Here is a 19,670-nt window from a genome sequence, read left to right on the forward strand (position 1 = left end):
TTCATTTCATTTGGACGCCCTTTTGGCATGTTTTTTCCCCAGTTTGAATCAAATAAATTTTATATTATGAGCATTAACACGCCATAAAGTTAGTATGGAAATTTCCTTCTTCGTACTTCTTGTATGCATTACAGCCATGCATTATTTAACGCAATAAATATTCAAACAGCGTCTCACAATGTTGACGTCCCTCACGCATTTTACTTCTTACGCATTTGCTTATTTTATTTTCAGGATTCTGGATCTGGCACGCCAGTCACATTGCGGGTGGATGCAAAGGGATTTTACTTATATTGGGTTGATCAAAACAATGAAATGGATCTACTCGATATCGCGACTATAAGGGATGTGAGGACAGCACAATATGCCAAGAAACCGAGGGTAAGTTATGTTTATTCTGTATTGATTGTCTCAAAAAAAGAAATGTTGCTAAAGTTGTGCGACTGTTGCCCATAATACTGATTTTATCATATTTTATCCGAAAATTTTAGTTTAAAATTTTTTTTTTAAAAACTTTTAAAACATTTCTTATGGATTAATAGATTAATATTAATCTTAGTTAATTGAATTGTTAATCTAAACAAACAAATTAAAAAGTCATACATATATAATATATGTATGTGTAGTCGTGCTAACGTCAAATTGGATGATGAATCAATTCATAAAGCTCATAAAGTCTTGCTTGTAAGCGGCAAGGACTAAAGTCTACAACGTGTATTTTATGACACTTTATTTAGGGTCGTAAAACAAACAGAATTGCTTCACTATACTGCTAAAAATACATCAATTTAAAACGAAGATACAGCAACTTTTGAGACAAGAAAAGTCCATGAAATTTTTGCAAAGGCATGTGAAGAAACGAGGGCGAATAAAAGAATATAGAGTGAGAAAAGAAATACACGAGAGATTAGGTGAAGGGTGACAGCAAAAAGAAGTTAATAACACCCAATTTTATTGACACTGTCTTTCGCATCTATAACAAGTTTGGCCCCATATGTCGTATGAGACGAGAAGATACAAAAGTCAAATGGAATCGTCTGAAAGAGGCGTTGGCGGTGTGGAGAAAAGAAAGGAAAAAAGGGTTGATAACAGGGGAATTTACTTTGATTTTACGTATATTTTGTGCTTCTATAGTCTTCGATGTCACTTCGATGTCTGTTGTGCGATGGGAGAAAATTCTATGGGCTTTAGAGACAAATGGTGAAAGCTTCTTAACCACCAGGCCAAACTTCATTGACATCAAATTGATTCATTGTGGAAGCAAAAACATATAATGCGATATTGCTGAATAATGGATTGGGTACGGGGTGGATGTTTTGGAGTATAAACTTCATTGATTGAAAATGCCACATAAGCCAAAAATTAATTTAACTCATTTTCAAAGTATTATATTCCACTCCAAATGGCAAGAGATGTGTGGTTGTGTCAATATTTTCTCTATGTGGGTGTTTTAGAAAGGTTAAATTCTGAATATTTTTCACACTGGATGGGGAAAAATAAAAAAAAGTAAATTTCATTAAGACTAAATATAAATTCAGGATTTAAACATTTTGCAAATATTATTTCTTAAAATAGATTAAACTATATATTTATTTGCTTTGCATATAGAAAGTTATCAATTTAATTAAAAACTTTGATTTCAATTGAAAATAATTAATTTCTTCAATTTTTTTTATAAATTATTCCTTTTTATATAAAACCATACTTTTTTTTTCTTTAATGTTACGTACCTGTAATTATGCAAGGGAAATATAACATTGAATATTGTTTGCCTTTATGTATAGTAGTACCTATATTTTTTATGTAAAAATTTCACACGGAAACAAACATTTGTTCAAGGGTGGAAAAATTAATAAGATGTTGAAGTAAAAACTCATTACATTTTATGGGTTGTTTTGGTCAAAGTTCTGGTGTGAAAAGCAAGTCTTTTGAAGAAAATTCCAATCAAAATGTACAAACATGTACTTATTTTTTCCGTCAAGTTATTTAAACAAAAACAAGGAGAATTGCTTTTGCGGAGCTACCTTTCCACCCCATTCTCATTCACACAGTTTTCAATTTCAAACAAGGAATTTGAAAAACGTGAGCTAATGCTCTACACACAGGTTTGATGTACGTACTTATTAAAGGGGCAAGCGGGATAATGCAACCTAAAGTATATAGCAAATATTTGGAAACACTTTTCAATAAAATTTTGAATTTATTAAATGCTTTCAATCTCACGTCATAGCTTGTTTGTCTTAATAATTTCCAAAATAATGTATTTATACATTGTTGTGTGAGCTTTCCGCGTGGATGTGCGTTCAATATAATTTCAGTGAGAGAGAGTAACGATTATATTATAAATTCGTATACAATTCACCAGTGGGCATACCCAAATTTAGAGGTATAGGGTGGAAGGCAAATGGTTGATGATGCGCGAAATCATGTCTAAAATTTCCACAGATTGGGTGAAATTCTCTGTCATGGTACTCTCTATGGGGGGTGGTGGTGTGTCTGCCTTTCTGGAGGCTCCACATGCGAGACGAATGGGGCGAATGGATGGTTGGGAAGTGAACAATTGGGTGTGGTGCTCATATGTTAAGCTGATGTGACGTCAGAAGAGTAAAATATACATACATGAAATGTTTACGGAGTTGGGTAAATTTGCGACAAGGGTAGAAAATTGTTGCCAAAATTCTTGTTGCTCTTTTCCTTCAACATTTATCGTAGATGACAACAATTTGAAGAAAAAATGAAAAGTTAATGGGATGTTGGGGATGTTACTTCTGTTTTTTTTTGTAGGAAAAATAGTAAGGTTTTCATTGCTGATTTAAATTTAAGGATAGAATCATTACTATAACATCTAGTTTCTATCTAAAATAGCGTTCAAAAAAGAAAATTCGTATGTTATTTTCACTATTTTAGGCAATATAGGGAGAGTTTATGAAGTCTCTCACGTCAATTGAGAGTTGCAATTTGCAGCAAGTCGAAGATTAACGCCTCGTATTAAATCTCTGAAAATAATGAAACACAAAACACTAAAAGAATTTTAAATCTGTGGTATCCCATACTATAAGTGAAAAGTTCACAGGTTAGTTGGGACATTGAAGATTAAATTATTCTGTGTATATAACGAATGGTGACCAACAGGAAGGAGATGAATGGTGACTAAAGAAGATGTACAGATTAAGAAGTTTTATGCGAGAAACTTTTTCTTATGAAAAATGTTTTCCCATTTCCATTTTTTGCCCTTGTTGTTCTGCGTGTGTTCGAAAATTGAGAAAATATTCTAAGAGATTGCAAAGTTAGTATGTAATTTCAGCTCTATATTACTTCCGCTTGTATATCTATGAAGATGTGAAATAAAACTTTTCTTTCCTCTATACTGTTGGTTAAAATATCTATGACACAATTGAAAATTTATATATTTCTTTGTTTTAAGTATCAAAAACTTTTGTGTGCATTAAAATATTTAGAGGATTTCTTACGGTGACTATAACGTTTATTTACTTTAAATTTTCTTAGACCAAGAACCCTATTGTTTACATGTTATAATAGTTTTGAATAGTAAGAGTGGTACCTACTTATGATACAAGTATACATAATATAGTTCAAGTCAAGAAAATTCGTATAAAGTTTGAAAGTAAAATTTCTCTGTAAACATTTCTTTGGTATAAGTTCCTTAAGTAAATATACATAATTTTGCCTTTTGAAGCCTGAGCAGTGGCATTAATATTTAATATAAATAGGCATTTTATCATACAAGTAAATATAGTCATACTTGTTGACATTGACATTCAAAAGAAACTCAAAATGAAGATTTGGGAAATAACCTACATAGCATGTTGGTTGAGTCAAATTTCATTAAAATTTTCACGACTTTATGTCTATATAAGAAAACTCTACGGATATACTACTTGCTTATGATCTTATTTGCTCTGACATTTTTACCACCGAATAGTAATTTAAAAAAGCTGATTACATTGACAGAACATACTTCTATTTTTTTTCTTTAATTAAAGTTAAATTTTAAATTGGGAATATGTACCGAAAATGACACAAAAAGGATATTTGATATCAATGTTTTCTAACGAATAATTTTCCTTTTTTAATTGACTGATGCTGAATGTTTGAATATCGGTTTTTGTTCAGGAGAGACGAAATGTATAATGATGTTTATTTTTGAATTCTCTTTTTCCTACATAATTTAGATCGAATTCTAATGATGTTGATTGTCGAATTTGATAGATTTTTTCAAGAATCATACATATAGGAATTTTTAATTATTTTGTATTAAACTAGATCAGAATAAAAAAGTACTTAAATCGTAGTATGTATTACACATTTCTCTAATATGCTAATAGGATCCATATATCTCAAATGAAATCAACTAAAGCATAATGAAATCCCATCCCTGGAGATTTCTTTATTTAATTTAATCACCCAAAAAGAAATAAAACATTGCTTAAAACCAAAAACGTGACTTGCTATTTAAAGTACAAATTTCTTTCTATTTCTGTACTAACATACATACAGTTAACAATATTATGTCATTAACAGTCTGTAACAGAATTTTATGTTGGATGCGAATTCAAGTTCGAGGATATGGTGTAAATAGATATGGTTTCTATGGAGTAAAATACCACAATGCCCGATTATCAGGTTGAAGTTATGCCACCAATGTGAAGTATCACGTTGAAGCTTAACCACTTTTGCTATATTACGCCCGCTAGAAACTTTGTGGAGAAAAAGAGGACTACACACAGGAGTTGGGAATGTTTAGCTCGTTGAAATTCAACCTGTGAAAGTATTTGGATTTTGGAGTTCTTGACATAAGGACTGAGAACTAGAGCTGTATGTGTCTAATTTCGCGTTTTACCCCACATTTATTTATGGTGTGCGCTTCTCCCAAAACGATATAAAATGAGAGGATATACTATATGGATGTAGAAAGAGGGATTTGTACATAATGTGTGCATTGAAATGTATTCTACAAGTGGTGGGTATAAGGATAGAATTTATATTTATGTATGTAGGTAGGTACATAGGTAGGTGTTGAGTGACTACATATTCTATCAATTCTACTTACTGCCATGTAGTACCTACCTGAAAAGAGAAAATGAACTGGGATGAGGTAATATTGACGTCACTGTTAGACAACCAATTCATGCTATATATTGTAGTATGAAATCACTAAAATTTCTTATACGAAAATGAAATAATTTTCATTGATTTTCTTTAAATTTTTTTTAATGCAAAACATTTAAATATTTTGAAGATTCTCTTTCCTTTTCTTGTATTTTTCTTGTGTTATTTTATTGAATGAACAAAGGGTTGTACGAAAGTAAATTGTTGTTGTTTTAGTCCTTTATAAGCGGGACTTCACTAAACTATGTTTCCATATATATAGGAAGGACAGATAAATTATGATAGAGTTAATTAATTATGCGTCTGGGTATGGGATTAACAATTCGGCAGGTATGGTAAAATTTACTGATGAAGCACTACAAAACAATAGACGAGGGTAAAGCAATTTAAAACGCATATGTCACATGCGTTCCATATAGCAGGATTTACTTATCTTTGCTATCATTTTATAGAGATGTATGCTTAGTTGGGTCGGGTACAATGGAGTAAAATATTTACTTACACTGTGTCACTCTTCATAAATTGATGATATGGAGCTATAAGCCATGGTACCTATATACCGGGTACAACCGTACGATGCTGATACCGGTGACGGTGGTTCCATGAGATACGAAAGCATATTCGCATTGTGTCCTTTTCAAAATGTAAACATTCATAGAAAATTTCTCACCTGTCTTGCATAGCGGTTACATATTTTATGTGTATTTCTCACTTGTTTTGTGTTTGACTTATAGTGGTTCGGATGTGCCGAGAAAGGAATATAACGGAAATTATCGCTTTTATGCTGTCGTGCTTATACAATTACGTGTTGAGGGTATGGATTTGAAAAGTGGGCTCAATGTGGGTGGGTTAAGTATAAAAGGAGTCTTGTCGGCTATAGGAAAGGAAGCAAAAAAAGCTCCTGAAAGCTTTTCACATATGTACGTACATATAACAACGAAATGTATCTAAATGTGAGTCTTGTGGGGATGCCAGAGTGGAGTCGTATCTGTAAAATGACTGTATTGTAATCTTAAAGCAAATAAGCTTTAGTTTTACCTCTGCCAGGTTAGAGTCCATTAGGTATTAAAAATTATTTTATTTATAATGTGTCTGATTTATGGAAAAATGGATATTTTCAGCCTCTAAAAATTCAAATATGTGTAATTTTTTTTTAAACATTAAATTAAAACCGAATAACAATAATTAATTTTAGTAGGTATATTTATTTTTTAATAATCTTGGGAACAATCATAAAAGAAACAAACAATATATTATGAAGTTATTAAAGCGCCAATATGTATAGCATTAGCTAAGGAAACTAATAGGATTTATTTTACAGAATTCACATTTAGCATAAAAATTAATTGAGTTTTGTTCTCTGAATCCAATAAATTTGATATTACATCAATGCAATGTTGTCACAAAGCGTATTGGTGTCCTTTTTTCGGATTTTTGGTAACAAATTGAAATTTGATGAATATCCCTGTCGGAAAGAGGGTCAATTTATTATTTTATACAACCGTTGTTTTTAACCGATAAATATATATTCTGTAATCTCGGCAAAAATTCTTCCGCTCTGTGATTTTTTTTCCATATCTAGCTAGGATGTATAGACAGAGAGTTTTGTTAGGTCCTTATGCGGACGTGGAAAAGCTCGGATGGCATTTTCAATTTGTCATACATTTTAGCTGTTTTTTTAGCTTTGACAGTTTCTGATGGGTGGTAAATGGATGATGGTTTTCCTGAACAAATGGGTTATGGCTGTGAACTTTCTGCGGATAGTCCGCAGCGCATGGGTTTGTTCAAGAGATGAATATGCAAGGCTAGGCGTTATACATAAATTGTACGGAAAATCGCAATAAATCACGTAAAAATTATAACATTTTCTTGAATATATCACTTAAGTTCTCTTTTTGACCTCGCTACGTGTTAGAACTGCAAATGTGATACAGAATGACTGGATCATCCTGTGACGTAAATACATTAGGAGGATTGAAAGATTAATATTCTATGGTTTATGTTGCCGATTGGATAATTAGTAGAGTTTTGTTGGTAACTTTTTTTTAACTAAAATTTTTGTCTTTTTTTTTTCAGGATACAAAATTACGCCAAATAGTTACGATGGGATCACAAGACACATTAGAGGAGAAAACAGTATCCGTTTGCTATGGAGCAGATTTTGTAAATATGTCATTCATCAATTTCTGCTGCACAAGGAAAGATATTGCACAGGTGAGTCTTTTCGTTTGAATATAATATTCTTGTGATACACTACTCGCATTCCAGTAGTAAAGTGATATGAAAACTTTTCGAAAAGTAACATAAAAGAAAAGAAGGAGAAGTGAAAGAAAATGCCTTATAGGGCAGAGGATGGAGCTTTTATACCCGTTAGTATCAAAAACTATAAAGAAATATTCAAAAAGAAACTACATTCATAAAAAAATTTCATGAATTTTTTTGGGGAAATTTTATCATAGAAGTCCTTTATTAACATTTTTTTTCTTTTAAAATTAACGTGTGTCAACATTCGAACTACATTATGATGTTTCCTTTAAAAACATATTACTATGTTTATTTGAAAATTGATCACGAATCTTTTGTGTGTATGTCGAATGCCAAAACGTGCCTCCAAGAGATTTTCAAGAAACATCAAATATCCCTTGAAAAGAAGTTCAAAGGCTAAAGTCGTGGCTCATTTTAACACGCTATAAATATTCATCTCTTATCGCCCCTTTTTATATCCTGACTTTTTTATATTTTTCTGACCCCATTTCACTTAATCGATTATAATATTATTTGTGAAATAAAAGGCATGCGGAAAGTATATGGTGTAGAAGAAGCAAAGGGATACTAAATGAGATTTTTCTTTGATATCAAGAAGTTCAAAGTTAGAAAAAAAAACTCATTAAAAAAACTTTCAATCTTTTATTTTTCTTACATCGTTTTACTTATGTAAAATACCTCAAAATAGCTTTACTTGATTAAAATACAAAGATGATCAAAATAGATTTTAATAATGTTTGTCAAACATGTTGAGATTTTGTAAAATAATTTGTATAAAAACCCGTAGTATCTTATCTATCAGGAAGATGTACCAAAGTTAATATCAGTTTAGTGGAATTCCCAGGTACATTTCGTTTTTTTTTCAGTCTCTTTCTTTTGTAACAGAAAAGGTTGTAATGAGGTAAAAAACGTATTATCCATGCGGGAGTGCAGGACAGGATTTTTATGTTTATTGCTGGGTGTTGAGAAAAAAACCGTGAATCCACTTTGGACTAAATTATTTGCATTTCTTCATTTTGCTTGTTCCTCTCACAGCAGTTTCTCTTCCATGCTATGTGGAAAAACCACTTTCCTTTTTGAGGCTACCATCATCATGTGTGGGTGTGGGACGAGAAAAAAGTACTATATACACGAGCTTTTTTTTTTAAGGAAAAGCTTTAGTCATAACCATTTTATTCTTTTTCACACTATTATCGCCACAATTTCATTTTGTGGAAAATCTTTATAGGGCTCTAACCGGTGGGTATAAACTTTTCATGGCAATTATTGAAGTTCTTCTTCTGTTCCCATTTTTCCGTTCCCTTTTTCTTCCCTTCATATATGGGAGCACACTTACCTCGTCAATTACATTCGAATATTCTCTTTCTTCTTGAAATGTTTTTCTTTTTTAACATTTTATTTGAAATTTTGTTCAAACTATAATTAAAAGATTGATAAAAAGAATAAACTACTTATGAGAAAAATATTTTTTAACAGCCTAAAGAAGTTTAATTCAATTGTAAATCACAAAAAGCTCATTGACATGAGCACAAACCATTACACTATCAATATAATTGATTACAGTCAAAGGGATTCCCTAATTGATTAAGATGTTTCATTGCTGAAAAGGATTGAAATTTTACGAGTGTTTTTTTCGTTATCGTTCATACGAAACCAAATCTTTGAATATATCGATGGGATTCATTTAATTAATTAAATTGTTGAGTGAGGCGAGGCATTTGGGGAGGGTTTAAGAACCAGAAAAAGATGATGGGAAAAAACTATTGTCCTTTTGCCTTTCCTTATTTTCCGCTCAATAGATTTTTTAAGTGTTCTGTCGGAATGGGGAGGAAATTTTTTTCTGAGGCTTATTCTCATCCATTCCATTTTGAAAGCACAAGGAAAAAAATATAATATTCCGTGATGTAACATAACGCATTTTAGTATGTTGGGTGAGATTTTGTTGCCAATTCGAGCGTCGAGAAGTCAACATAATCCAATTTGTGTATTAAAGTTTTCTCTCTTTCCAGCTTTATCTTTCCAATATAAATTTGTGCTGGAGGTTGGGTTGATAGGTAAAGACTCTTTGTCGGAGCTTTCCCTCTTGGGAGACGGTATGGCAAAAGAGTGGGGAATGGAATTCAATTAGCCAAAGTAACCATGTTAGAACTCGTGCTTAGTTAGATAAATCGATCCATATGCAAACTGAAAGGGAGTACAGTAGTGTGAATTCTCATGCTTGAAAGCTCTTCTACAATTTTATTTATTTAGCTTTAAAGATTGAAAAAAAAAGCCGAGAATGAAATGAGGTGCATATCAAGAGACTTTTCTGACATTTTTATTTAATTAAATAATCTCTAAAAAGAGATTTTATAGTTTTTTTTTAATTCATTCATTTAATGTTAAATAATACCTTCCTTACAATCTGTTATAGTTCAATTAAAGCTATGTATATCATTCAAAGATCTTGATTGGCACTTTGCTCACAGTTGTTATTGTGATGAGAAGCTGTCTATCGTAACTCTTGCTTCTATTTGATTTTAATTAATGGTTACATAATATGTACTACATATATTGATTCATAATACTCATAAGAATGAATAGCTATTATTATAGGCAATCTGAATCACATCCTCAAAGCCTATACAAGATGTTTTTAAATTGAAATTAAGCCTATCATTAATGACAAATTCAACAATACTCTCCTTAATGATTGATTATCCTTATCGGATAATAAGATAATTTCGTGATAATTTACATTAGACAGTAATAGCATGGATCGTTTACACTAACTAACTAACTACATGCGAAGAGTGAAGGAGGATAATTGAAATTGTGATGACATTGAAGATTTTCCATTAATAATTTCCACTCATTCATTGTTTTCCGATGAAATCGTAAATTCGAGTTGTTTTGCATACTTAACTTTATCCCTTATTGCGTTTTGTGAAATCCTTGCGACTTTAAAAGATATAAATTTCGTGCAATTTTGGAGTGTTTTATGAGGTACGAAAATGTGCTTATGTAACCACCTTGTCTGCACATTCTCCCCTGACATACCCATACCATTAAATTTGTATTTCTAAGTCATCACCAGAAAGGCGGAAAGGATGAGCTTCGGGATTTCATTTTGTATTTTTTTTCCTTTTTTTCATTTCGTACGAAAAGCTTTATCAATTCTCTCCCACTGTTCTCAATATACGTTCAATAATTTGATTTATTTATTGAAGAGTCTTTACCCTCCATGTCTATATCAAGGCGTGTGCGTTGTATTTTTATCCCAATATTGAATGGGAATTTCAGCACCTTTTCCCATTCTTTATTTTCTTCATTCTTTTTATAGAAAGTTTTAAACAATATAAAAATTTGATGTGTAAACAATAATTTAGTTATAGTCCCTATCAATATAGTGAAGCGTAAGCATGTTTATAATATTCAGTTTTTTTATTATATCCGACAAGGAAAGCATATATGAGACATTGTGATCCCCATTGAATATTTTTATAGTGTAATTTTATCGCCAATATTGGTCCAATTGATGTGAAAAATGGATATTTTACTCTTTATCCGTAAATAGAAATGTGTTTAAATTTCTATCAGAGATGACTTACTAATATCAATGTTATTGCACAAAAGGCATCATAATTTTTGTTATGGTGAAAATATTATATACATTCAGCTAGAAAATGACATTGTTGTTCTTGCGAGTGTCATTTCCATTTTACAGAATGTTTACAATAGAAAATTGCAATTTCTTGCACATTTGAAAGTCAATCATAACGCGTCCAGTTATTAGAGTTGGTATACCACAACGCGGATGGGTCAGTCTATGCGTTGTAATTTAATTTTTAAGTAGTATTAGTAGGCAAAGTTGATTTTTTTTTATGAAATTCATCAATTCGAAAGACAAAAATGGTTATATCTCAAGTTCTATTGCACATACAGAAATTTCTTGACTAGTTTTGGAAAGGTATTGAAATAAGCTATAATCTGACATATATTTCGATACATTTCAAGGTCACCTCCAGAACACAAAATGGCGGCTTTTTGTTCTACTAAAACAGTTTTTTGGACTTTTTGTCCTCAAGGAATGGTTTTAGAGGTTTCTGATGTTCCAGAAAGTTGTAGAGAATTGCAAAACCTTTAATTTGATACCAAATTGAGCACAATCGGACAATCCGTTCAAGAGATATAACTCTTAGAACTTTTAAAATTCAAGAATTTTTCAAATGGCTATATCTTCTAAACGGTGACATAGAATTTCTTCATTTTCGGACTGGTGATAGATATTGAGTCAGGCTACAACATATCCAAATTTAAAGGAAAACGATAACAGATGTTGGGAGATATAGCCCCTTAAAGTTAGGCAATTTTTGTTTTTGATTTTAGCGCCACTTGCGGCCATTTTTGGAACTTGGAATGTTCTAGACAGTTGTAGGGCTTCTCAATACCTTTCATTTGATACCAAGATGGTCAAAATTGGTCAAGCCGTTCTCGAGTTATATCGAAAAAACACTTTTTGCTTTAGGCCGCCATATTTGCTAAACCGCTTGACCGATTTTTAAGTATGATTTGTTGATGAAAACATCTCACTGAGCTCTACAACATACTAAAATTTCAGATCTCTAGCTTTAAGGGAACTGATCGACGGTATTTCAAAATGGCGGACGGCGGCCATTTTGAATTTTGAAAATGCGAAAAAATGAAATTTTACACCCACATTTCTATAGAAAACTTCAAACCGGAAGTCTCTATCGGTTACCGTTCTCGAGATATAAGGCAAAGTTTGGCGCAGAGGCCGGCCGGCAGGCCGGATCAAAAAATTTCCACCATCATTTTCGGAATGTGGGTAGTCTAAAACGTGCTCATACCAAGTTTGAGCCCGATCTGAGGGGGTCGGTTTTTCCGACGATTACAATACTTGGTGTGCCACGATTGTGGTATACCAACTAATTCATATGGATTCTATTTTTAGAACAATATTTCTCTTCAACATAGAACTTACCTATACATGTGCATTTTACGATTTGTCCAATAGATATGAAGATAGAATGCAAACTCATGCAGCTTTTGAAATACATACATTTATGTATACCTAACAAAAAATGTGTCTAAAATGGAAATGAGGAAAAGTTTTCCTTGGAATTTGTGTCCTTGAATATGATTTTCAAAAACATCCACAAACTATAGCTTTAATTTTTTTTAGTTAAAAATCATATAAATTAATTAGGGAAATTGGTGTCCTATACCTTAATAAGAATGAGTATTTCGGACAATTTAATGTGGCTTAAATTGTTGATTTTAATTAGAAAATTTGAAATTTTATATTGAAATTCAATTTCATTTCTGAGAGGTATGTTTTCAGTCTTAAAATCCATTTATCCGTAGAAATGCTGACCGAGATCATACCTATTATTTTCCGCGAACAAACAAACCCCCTGTTGTAAATATATATATCTTTAACCTCATTGAGTCAAAGTTCAATTATGTTCCTTTACATAAATTTAAATTTCAACTAAAAGATTTGCAAAAGAAGTATATATATTTAGAGAATGCTTCTTTTTTTTAATTCGTACAAGAATTTGACGTCAATTCCCTCGAAATAGAGTTTTTCCCCTAGAATTTTCTATTAAAGACATCATTTTCCATTAAATTTAAGTGGTGAAACACTAAATGTTGGGTTGTAGATTAATAATAATAACAAAAGGACTCACTTTTAGGTATTTTCACCGCATGCATTGTCGAGTGAATGCGAAAAAAGCTTCTTTATGAAAATTTATATTCAAAGTAATTATGTAAAAAAACTGCATTCAACTAAAAGCACTTCCACTTTGTAAATGCAAATAATGTCGAAAACCATGTATCTTCAATGAACCCACTCTGCCATTAGTATATAGAATGTTATACATATTCTATTGTTTCTCTTTTCATATGCTATACATATTTTATTCTTGTGTATATTATCCTACGTTGAAAATTCGCATTAAGAGATTTTTGCACTTTTTGTATTTTTAGTAAAATTATTATTTCTTTCTGAGGTAAATGCGAAATTTATTTCGGTTAGGTGTGAATTACAGTATATGTGATGGACACGAAAAACTGCAAGAATTCTTTCACGTTATATTTAAATGAAATTCTGGGAAATTGATATAGATTAATAGGATAAAGCTTTCGAAATGCAAGCACATTATGCATAATCCTCTATTTTCAGTCTCCTTGTCTAATACAAATATTACACGTTGCATTTTCCTACCCAGAATGGATTTCCTTAGTTTGTGCTGAGTAGATATGATAGGTATCGCTTATGTGGAAGAATTGTAGTGTAAGGCAATTAGTTTGATACGCTGTGGTGATTTTTAATTTGATTTTAATTCCCTCCTTTTTGCCCTTTCGTTCTTCCTGGCATTTAAGGTGAAATCTCGTGCACAGGCAGTAATTTTCACCATTTGTGTTGAACCTTTCGTCCCGTCCAATTTGCGGAGGAGAGAAAATTGTGGAGGAGGATGGCAATTCCCGTGGTTGAAACTATCACTTCCCATGGGGGCATTTTCTCAGTATAAAAAAGTCCTAACGTTTATTATACGACTAAAATAGGAGTTGGTACGAGGACGTTGTAGTCGGTGGATAGGGTTTAAGGGGTTGACTTGTGTTGAATTTGGGTGAATCTGAACGAAAAAAAAATCACCTTGATTGGGTGGACTTGTGAGTTGTGTGTGATTTTCACTATCACGCCGTGATATTATTATGAAAGAGCCAATAAAATTGGTTTTTATGTGTGACAGGGAGGAGTGAGGGATAAAAAAAGAGAGAAAATTGCTGCCATATACAATTGACTTGATGATGATGAAACCACCTACTATATATACGGGGAGTATTATATATTTTTTCACCCCCCTCTATCACTATATCCATCTCCTGCGGGGAAGAATACTTGAGTCGTCGGGTATGGCACAGCACGAGTAAATTGAATTTGACTGTTTGGTATGAATAACCATAAAATGGGTGGCTTATTCATCACCCCCACAGTGGTTTTGAATTATGTACTTTAAGTGCAATTTAGAGAGAAAGCAAAGACATACTCAAAAAGAGTTATGTAGGTATCCTAAATGTAATGTCATTTTGAATAATGTCTGTGAATTTCGATAATTTGCAAATTTGCACGAAGATGTCATATAGATGTAGGAAAATGAAATGAAATGCCTTTTCCTTGTTATCTCACTCCTATACAATATTATTCAGGAGAGATTTTCATTCTCTGTCAACTTCTCATTTCATTTTCTCCCATCTAACTTAATACATATTATGATGGTTACTCCATATATGAGGATGTTCTGCGAAATATGGAAAAGGACATGGCAGAATACTAGAAAATTACCCACAATTTTTTTTTCATCATTCTCTCTTTTACACTATCTTTCAAAATATTGCTACACATGTGTTTGGCACGAAATTTACATTTTTAGACTATAATCTACATGAAATTTGCGGTGATTGACCCATTTTTGAGCTCACACCCTCACATTCATCCAACAAAAGCATTTTTCCGTTGTCGAATGGGTAGGTAGATAATTACAGGGGAGGAAATGGTATTTTATTTATCATTTTACATTTTCTCTTCTCTCCGTACAATCCTTCACTTGCTTCTTCAATGGTTTTGATGTTGTTAAAATATTTGTAGCATACGAAGCAATTCTTTGTTCTTGAGAAATTTTCTCTTTCATCATTTTTCTATTATGGAAAAGTTTGTCTCTCATCTTTCTTATTTATTCTCTGGTAGGGGTGAATGGTGAAGTGACAAAATTGAATGGAAACTTGGAAAACTTCTTGAAATTTCAAAGTTTCATTTTGCATCTACATATAGAGTTTGTAGATTTTTATTTATTAATTAAAAGGATGTCATGCACAATACAAGGGCGAAGTACCTAATTGAAGGAAACGCAGAAAACAATTTTAACCCACCCAGTCTTGTAGGGAATCAAAAAAGGATAAAGAATCGCCAAAAATATTCACCTTTTTCCACTGGGGTCACAACGAAAAAAGGCAATAAAGTTTTGTAAAAATTCAAAAAAATTGGCCGCCATTCGCCATTTTGTTCATTTCAATGCATGAATCATATGTTTCAATGCTTCGTCATGAGCTTGTCGATGACAGTTTGACATTTCATTTATTTTTTTTTTGGGAGAAAATAAAAAAATTGCGTATTTTTTAGTTTAATTATCGTGGTAAATGTGTTTTACGTGTTGTTCAAGAGTGATTTTTATATCTGAATACCTGAAGGATGAATTCCCTCACAGCTTGTGACCGTCTCAGCGAGCACATCATTGGTCGTGGAAAAGGTCTTGGGAAAGGTGGTGCCAAGATACATCGTAAGGTTTTGCGTGACATCATCCAGGGAATCACAAAACCAGCAATCCATCGTCTTGTCCGTCGTGGTGGTGTGAAACGCAAAGGATTCCAGCGCAGAGGATCTCTCAATTCGTGAAAAAGTCATCTTCAAGACGATCCACGACCATTGTTTTTGGATTGCTTTGTTTTGTAACGAGAGATGTGCTCGCTGAGACGGTCACAAGCTGTGCGGGAATTCATCCTTCAGGTATTCAGATGTATAAATCACTCTTGAACAACACGTAAAACACATTTACCACGATAATTAAACTAAAAAATACGCAATTTTTTTTATTTTCTCCCAAAAAAAAAATAAATGAAATGTCAAACTCCCATCGACAAGCTCATGACGAAGCATTGAAACATCTGCTTGATGCATTGAAAGAGACAAAATGGCGAATGGCGGTCAATTTTTTTGAATTTTTACAAAACTTTATTGCCTTTTTTCGTTGTGACCCCAGTGGAAAAAGGTGAATATTTTTGGCGATTCTTTATCCTTTTTTGATTCCCTACAAGACTGGGTGGGTTAAAATTGTTTTCTGCGTTTCCTTCAATTAGGTACTTCGCCCTTGTATTGTGCATGACATCCTTTGTACTTACTAATAAGGTCTGCACTTACATTACTTATACATATAAAATTCAATTTAAAATGTTCGTTATAAAATCCTAAATAACACCGTATAATTAAATTTTTAGAATAGGTACTGAACATTGGAAGATTACATAGATCATTATAGGTAGGTGTGTTCGCAAAAGGAACTTTTCCAGAACTTTTAGATAAATAGAAGTTGTCAAGGAAAAATATTTCCAATTCTGGGTGTGGTGAAATATGTTTGGTCTACCCATGTTTGTTCTTTCTTTCACTGGAAAATATAACATGAAAGCGCAAACATAGCAGAAAAGAATAGTAGGGAAGCTAAGTAGGGCTTATTAGTTATGGTTCCCACCGTAAGTTATAATTATTTGCTCGTGACACTTTGTTATTGCAATAGTATGCTATTTATTGGCATTTGTGAGGTATTTATGTGTTTGAAATTGATTGGGGAATTTTCCTTGATTCTCTATAGAGCAGCCCTCTGTCCAGAGGGTCTTGTCCTTAATAACAATTTCCCACAACAATTATCTTATTGGCTTTAGGTCAAAGTGAATAGGGTCATGAGAGTATAAAAGGTGATTTCCAAGGAAATTGATTGAGAGGATATTAATATCATTGGAAGAAATATATCCCTTGTGGTTATTTTGAGTATTTCTTGAGTGTTCTCCATGATAGATTACTAAACGGACATTCATCACAGCATGATATCCTTTTGCTCAATGCATTAGCCTCAGTGGGTGACCCCTTCTCTGTTCTCTCAAACTAAGCTTTTCCCAATTCCTTTTGTGGTTTCAAATTGTCGATAAGGATTATGATGGAAAACTTTAAGGAATTGATCAAAAAATATTAAGTGAGGATTATTATTAAAAAAAAAGCCTGTTTTTTTATTATATATTTTTGCTTATTTTCTTACACCATAATTAGTTATGCGAGAAGATTTTATCGACGCTCTATTGATTTTTCGCACAATATCTTGTGCTGTTAAATATTAATAGAACACAGTGTTGAAGGATTAGCGTGTATTCTTTTCTATATTGAGAATAAGGCTGAAAATAAAATGATATGTGAAGGAGTGCTAATGGACGTCGATGTGGAGGATCACACCCGGTGGATAATGATTGAATGGAGAAGGAATATAATGTTAAATGCGTTGGCACTATATGGCGTAGATATTGATATGAAAGACTGATGGCAGTGGGTCGATAATCAAATTTAATTATTCTACATAATGGTGAATTTGTGTAATACATTATTATATGTATGTATGTGAGAATTTGTGGTCAAAGTAACCAACATTTAAACCTTGATTTGGTATTAATCACAAATTTTATCCATTAATGGCATTTTACAATAATTATCTGATAATAAATTACAGCGGAAACGATGCGAAAAGTAATATTACATAATTTAAAATATCTATTATATTAATACGTTGTTTTAATTATATGTATATATAATTTATAACATTACATAGGGTTTTGGAAAACATACAGAAATTCAGGTTGAAGAAAAAATTGAAAAGGTTAGGTATACTTTTTCTTAAAAGAAATAGAATTTAACAGATAAAAATTATGTATAAATTAACAATTTCCAACTACAAAATTACGAACAATTATTCGGTGTGTGGAAATTATGAAAACAGCGATGAACACATTTTCTTTGTTTCTATGAATGAATTGTATTATTATCTCTCCGTGTGTGGTGAAAATGGTGAAAGCTTCTCTAGTATTTTGTAAATATTTAAAAACTTCCTGTTCAAATAACAAATGTGGAAAGCTAATTTTTCGAATAGGTCAGGCGGAATACCTAATGATATGGAGCATGAATGAAAGAATTTATCTACCTTTATACTGGACGGTTGGGAGAGGTTGAAATAATATTGAGAGCGAGCTTATCAATTATCTTATTTTAGTCCATTTATACGTCAATCTGTAGTGTTTTCAGATGAGTGGATATTGCCGTGTTTTATAATTAATTTCCATTCACAAAATTATGATTAATTAATACTAACCACGCTTGGCATACCGTTGAATGTACTACACACATGGCTAGAACAATAGTGAAGATTGTGGATGTAGAAGGAAATCCAAATATATACGGTAGCTTTTGTTAGGGGGAAAATGCTTTTATATGGGGGAGGCAATTGTAAGAGTTTCACGTGTCATATTGTTGCACACGTAATTATTGAGCGTGTAATATAGATAAATGCCGAAATATCCATACATAAAATGGGGGATTAAGGAAGTGGATTATGTATCATGTGTTTTCTTTCTGTCCGTGTGGTAGGTAGAAAATTATGTAGATGTTTTTCTTTTCAGTAGTAGTATGTTTTTCTGGTAGAAAAGAAACAGACAAGGAAAAATATCTTCCATATTCTGAATGAATATGATTCTTTTTTATTTGGAGATGCTTAAGACGAGAGCAGAAAAGTATATTTTTCGACAGAGGGGTTGTTTTCATGTTTGTTCATATTTAATGTAGTACAATAAAATTCTAAAGCTCTAAGATTCTGTTGGAAACATTGGGTGAAATTCACTATTCAGACAGTCTTAAGATATCTTAAGATGTCTTAAGATATCTTAAGATTTCTTAAGATTTCTTAAGATATCTTAAGATTTTTCTTAAGAAATCTTAAGATATCTTAAGAAATCTTAAGAAATCTTAAGAAATCTTAAGAATTCTTAATAAATCTCAAGATTTCTTAAGTCAGACTGAATTATTCTAAATGTATATTTTTCGATGGTTTTTACGAATTTTGATGTCTGAAGACGATCAAGAGCATTTTTTAAACTTAAGAAATAGAAAATTGTACCTACTTATCAAATTAAAACGAAGAAAAAATGCCACTTTTCAAAACACATTCTAGTATGGTAAGGCGCTTTTCTTTCATTTTCATCACTTTTTTTTCCACTAAAGAATTGAGATGAATGGCATTCTTTTGATGCTTAATTTTCGATTTTATGCATTAAAATAATACAAGACGGTTAGCGTCACATCGGATGTGCTCCTTATTTAGTTGGTGTTCCACTTGGTGGCGAACACCAAGTATTTTTAAAGGGTGAGAAGAGCACATGTATTAGAATTTGACTAATGCTAAGGAAAATGCATGGCCGAAAATTACAAAAATTTCCCTAAATTTATGGAAAAAATTGTAAAAATATTTTCCTGATGAGTGATTTTCCCCAAGACACCCCCGGAAAATCCCTCAGAAGCATTAAGTGCCCTTTCAGCATATCTGAAGAATTCTTCAGACATCTTAAGACGGTCATCAGTGCATGATGATTTGCTTAAAGCGAATTTTCGCGTTTTTGACGTG

General features: G+C 32.1%; 1 protein-coding gene across 4 annotated transcripts in view; it reads left to right on the forward strand.

Moving 5' to 3' along the window:
* The window catches only part of LOC129790125 (1-phosphatidylinositol 4,5-bisphosphate phosphodiesterase classes I and II), a 64,813-nt gene that overhangs the window by 24,201 nt on the left and 20,942 nt on the right, over positions 1-19,670 (forward strand). For all 4 annotated transcript variants that reach the window (XM_055827399.1, XM_055827400.1, XM_055827401.1 and 1 more), the window contains exons 3-4: positions 235-381; positions 7,207-7,344. In XM_055827399.1, the coding sequence (XP_055683374.1) occupies positions 235-381; positions 7,207-7,344 (285 nt within the window). The remainder of the gene's footprint in view (positions 1-234; positions 382-7,206; positions 7,345-19,670) is intronic.

This window comes from Lutzomyia longipalpis, chromosome 2, assembly GCF_024334085.1.
Source record: "Lutzomyia longipalpis isolate SR_M1_2022 chromosome 2, ASM2433408v1".
Classification (NCBI taxonomy): Eukaryota; Metazoa; Arthropoda; class Insecta; order Diptera; family Psychodidae; genus Lutzomyia; species Lutzomyia longipalpis.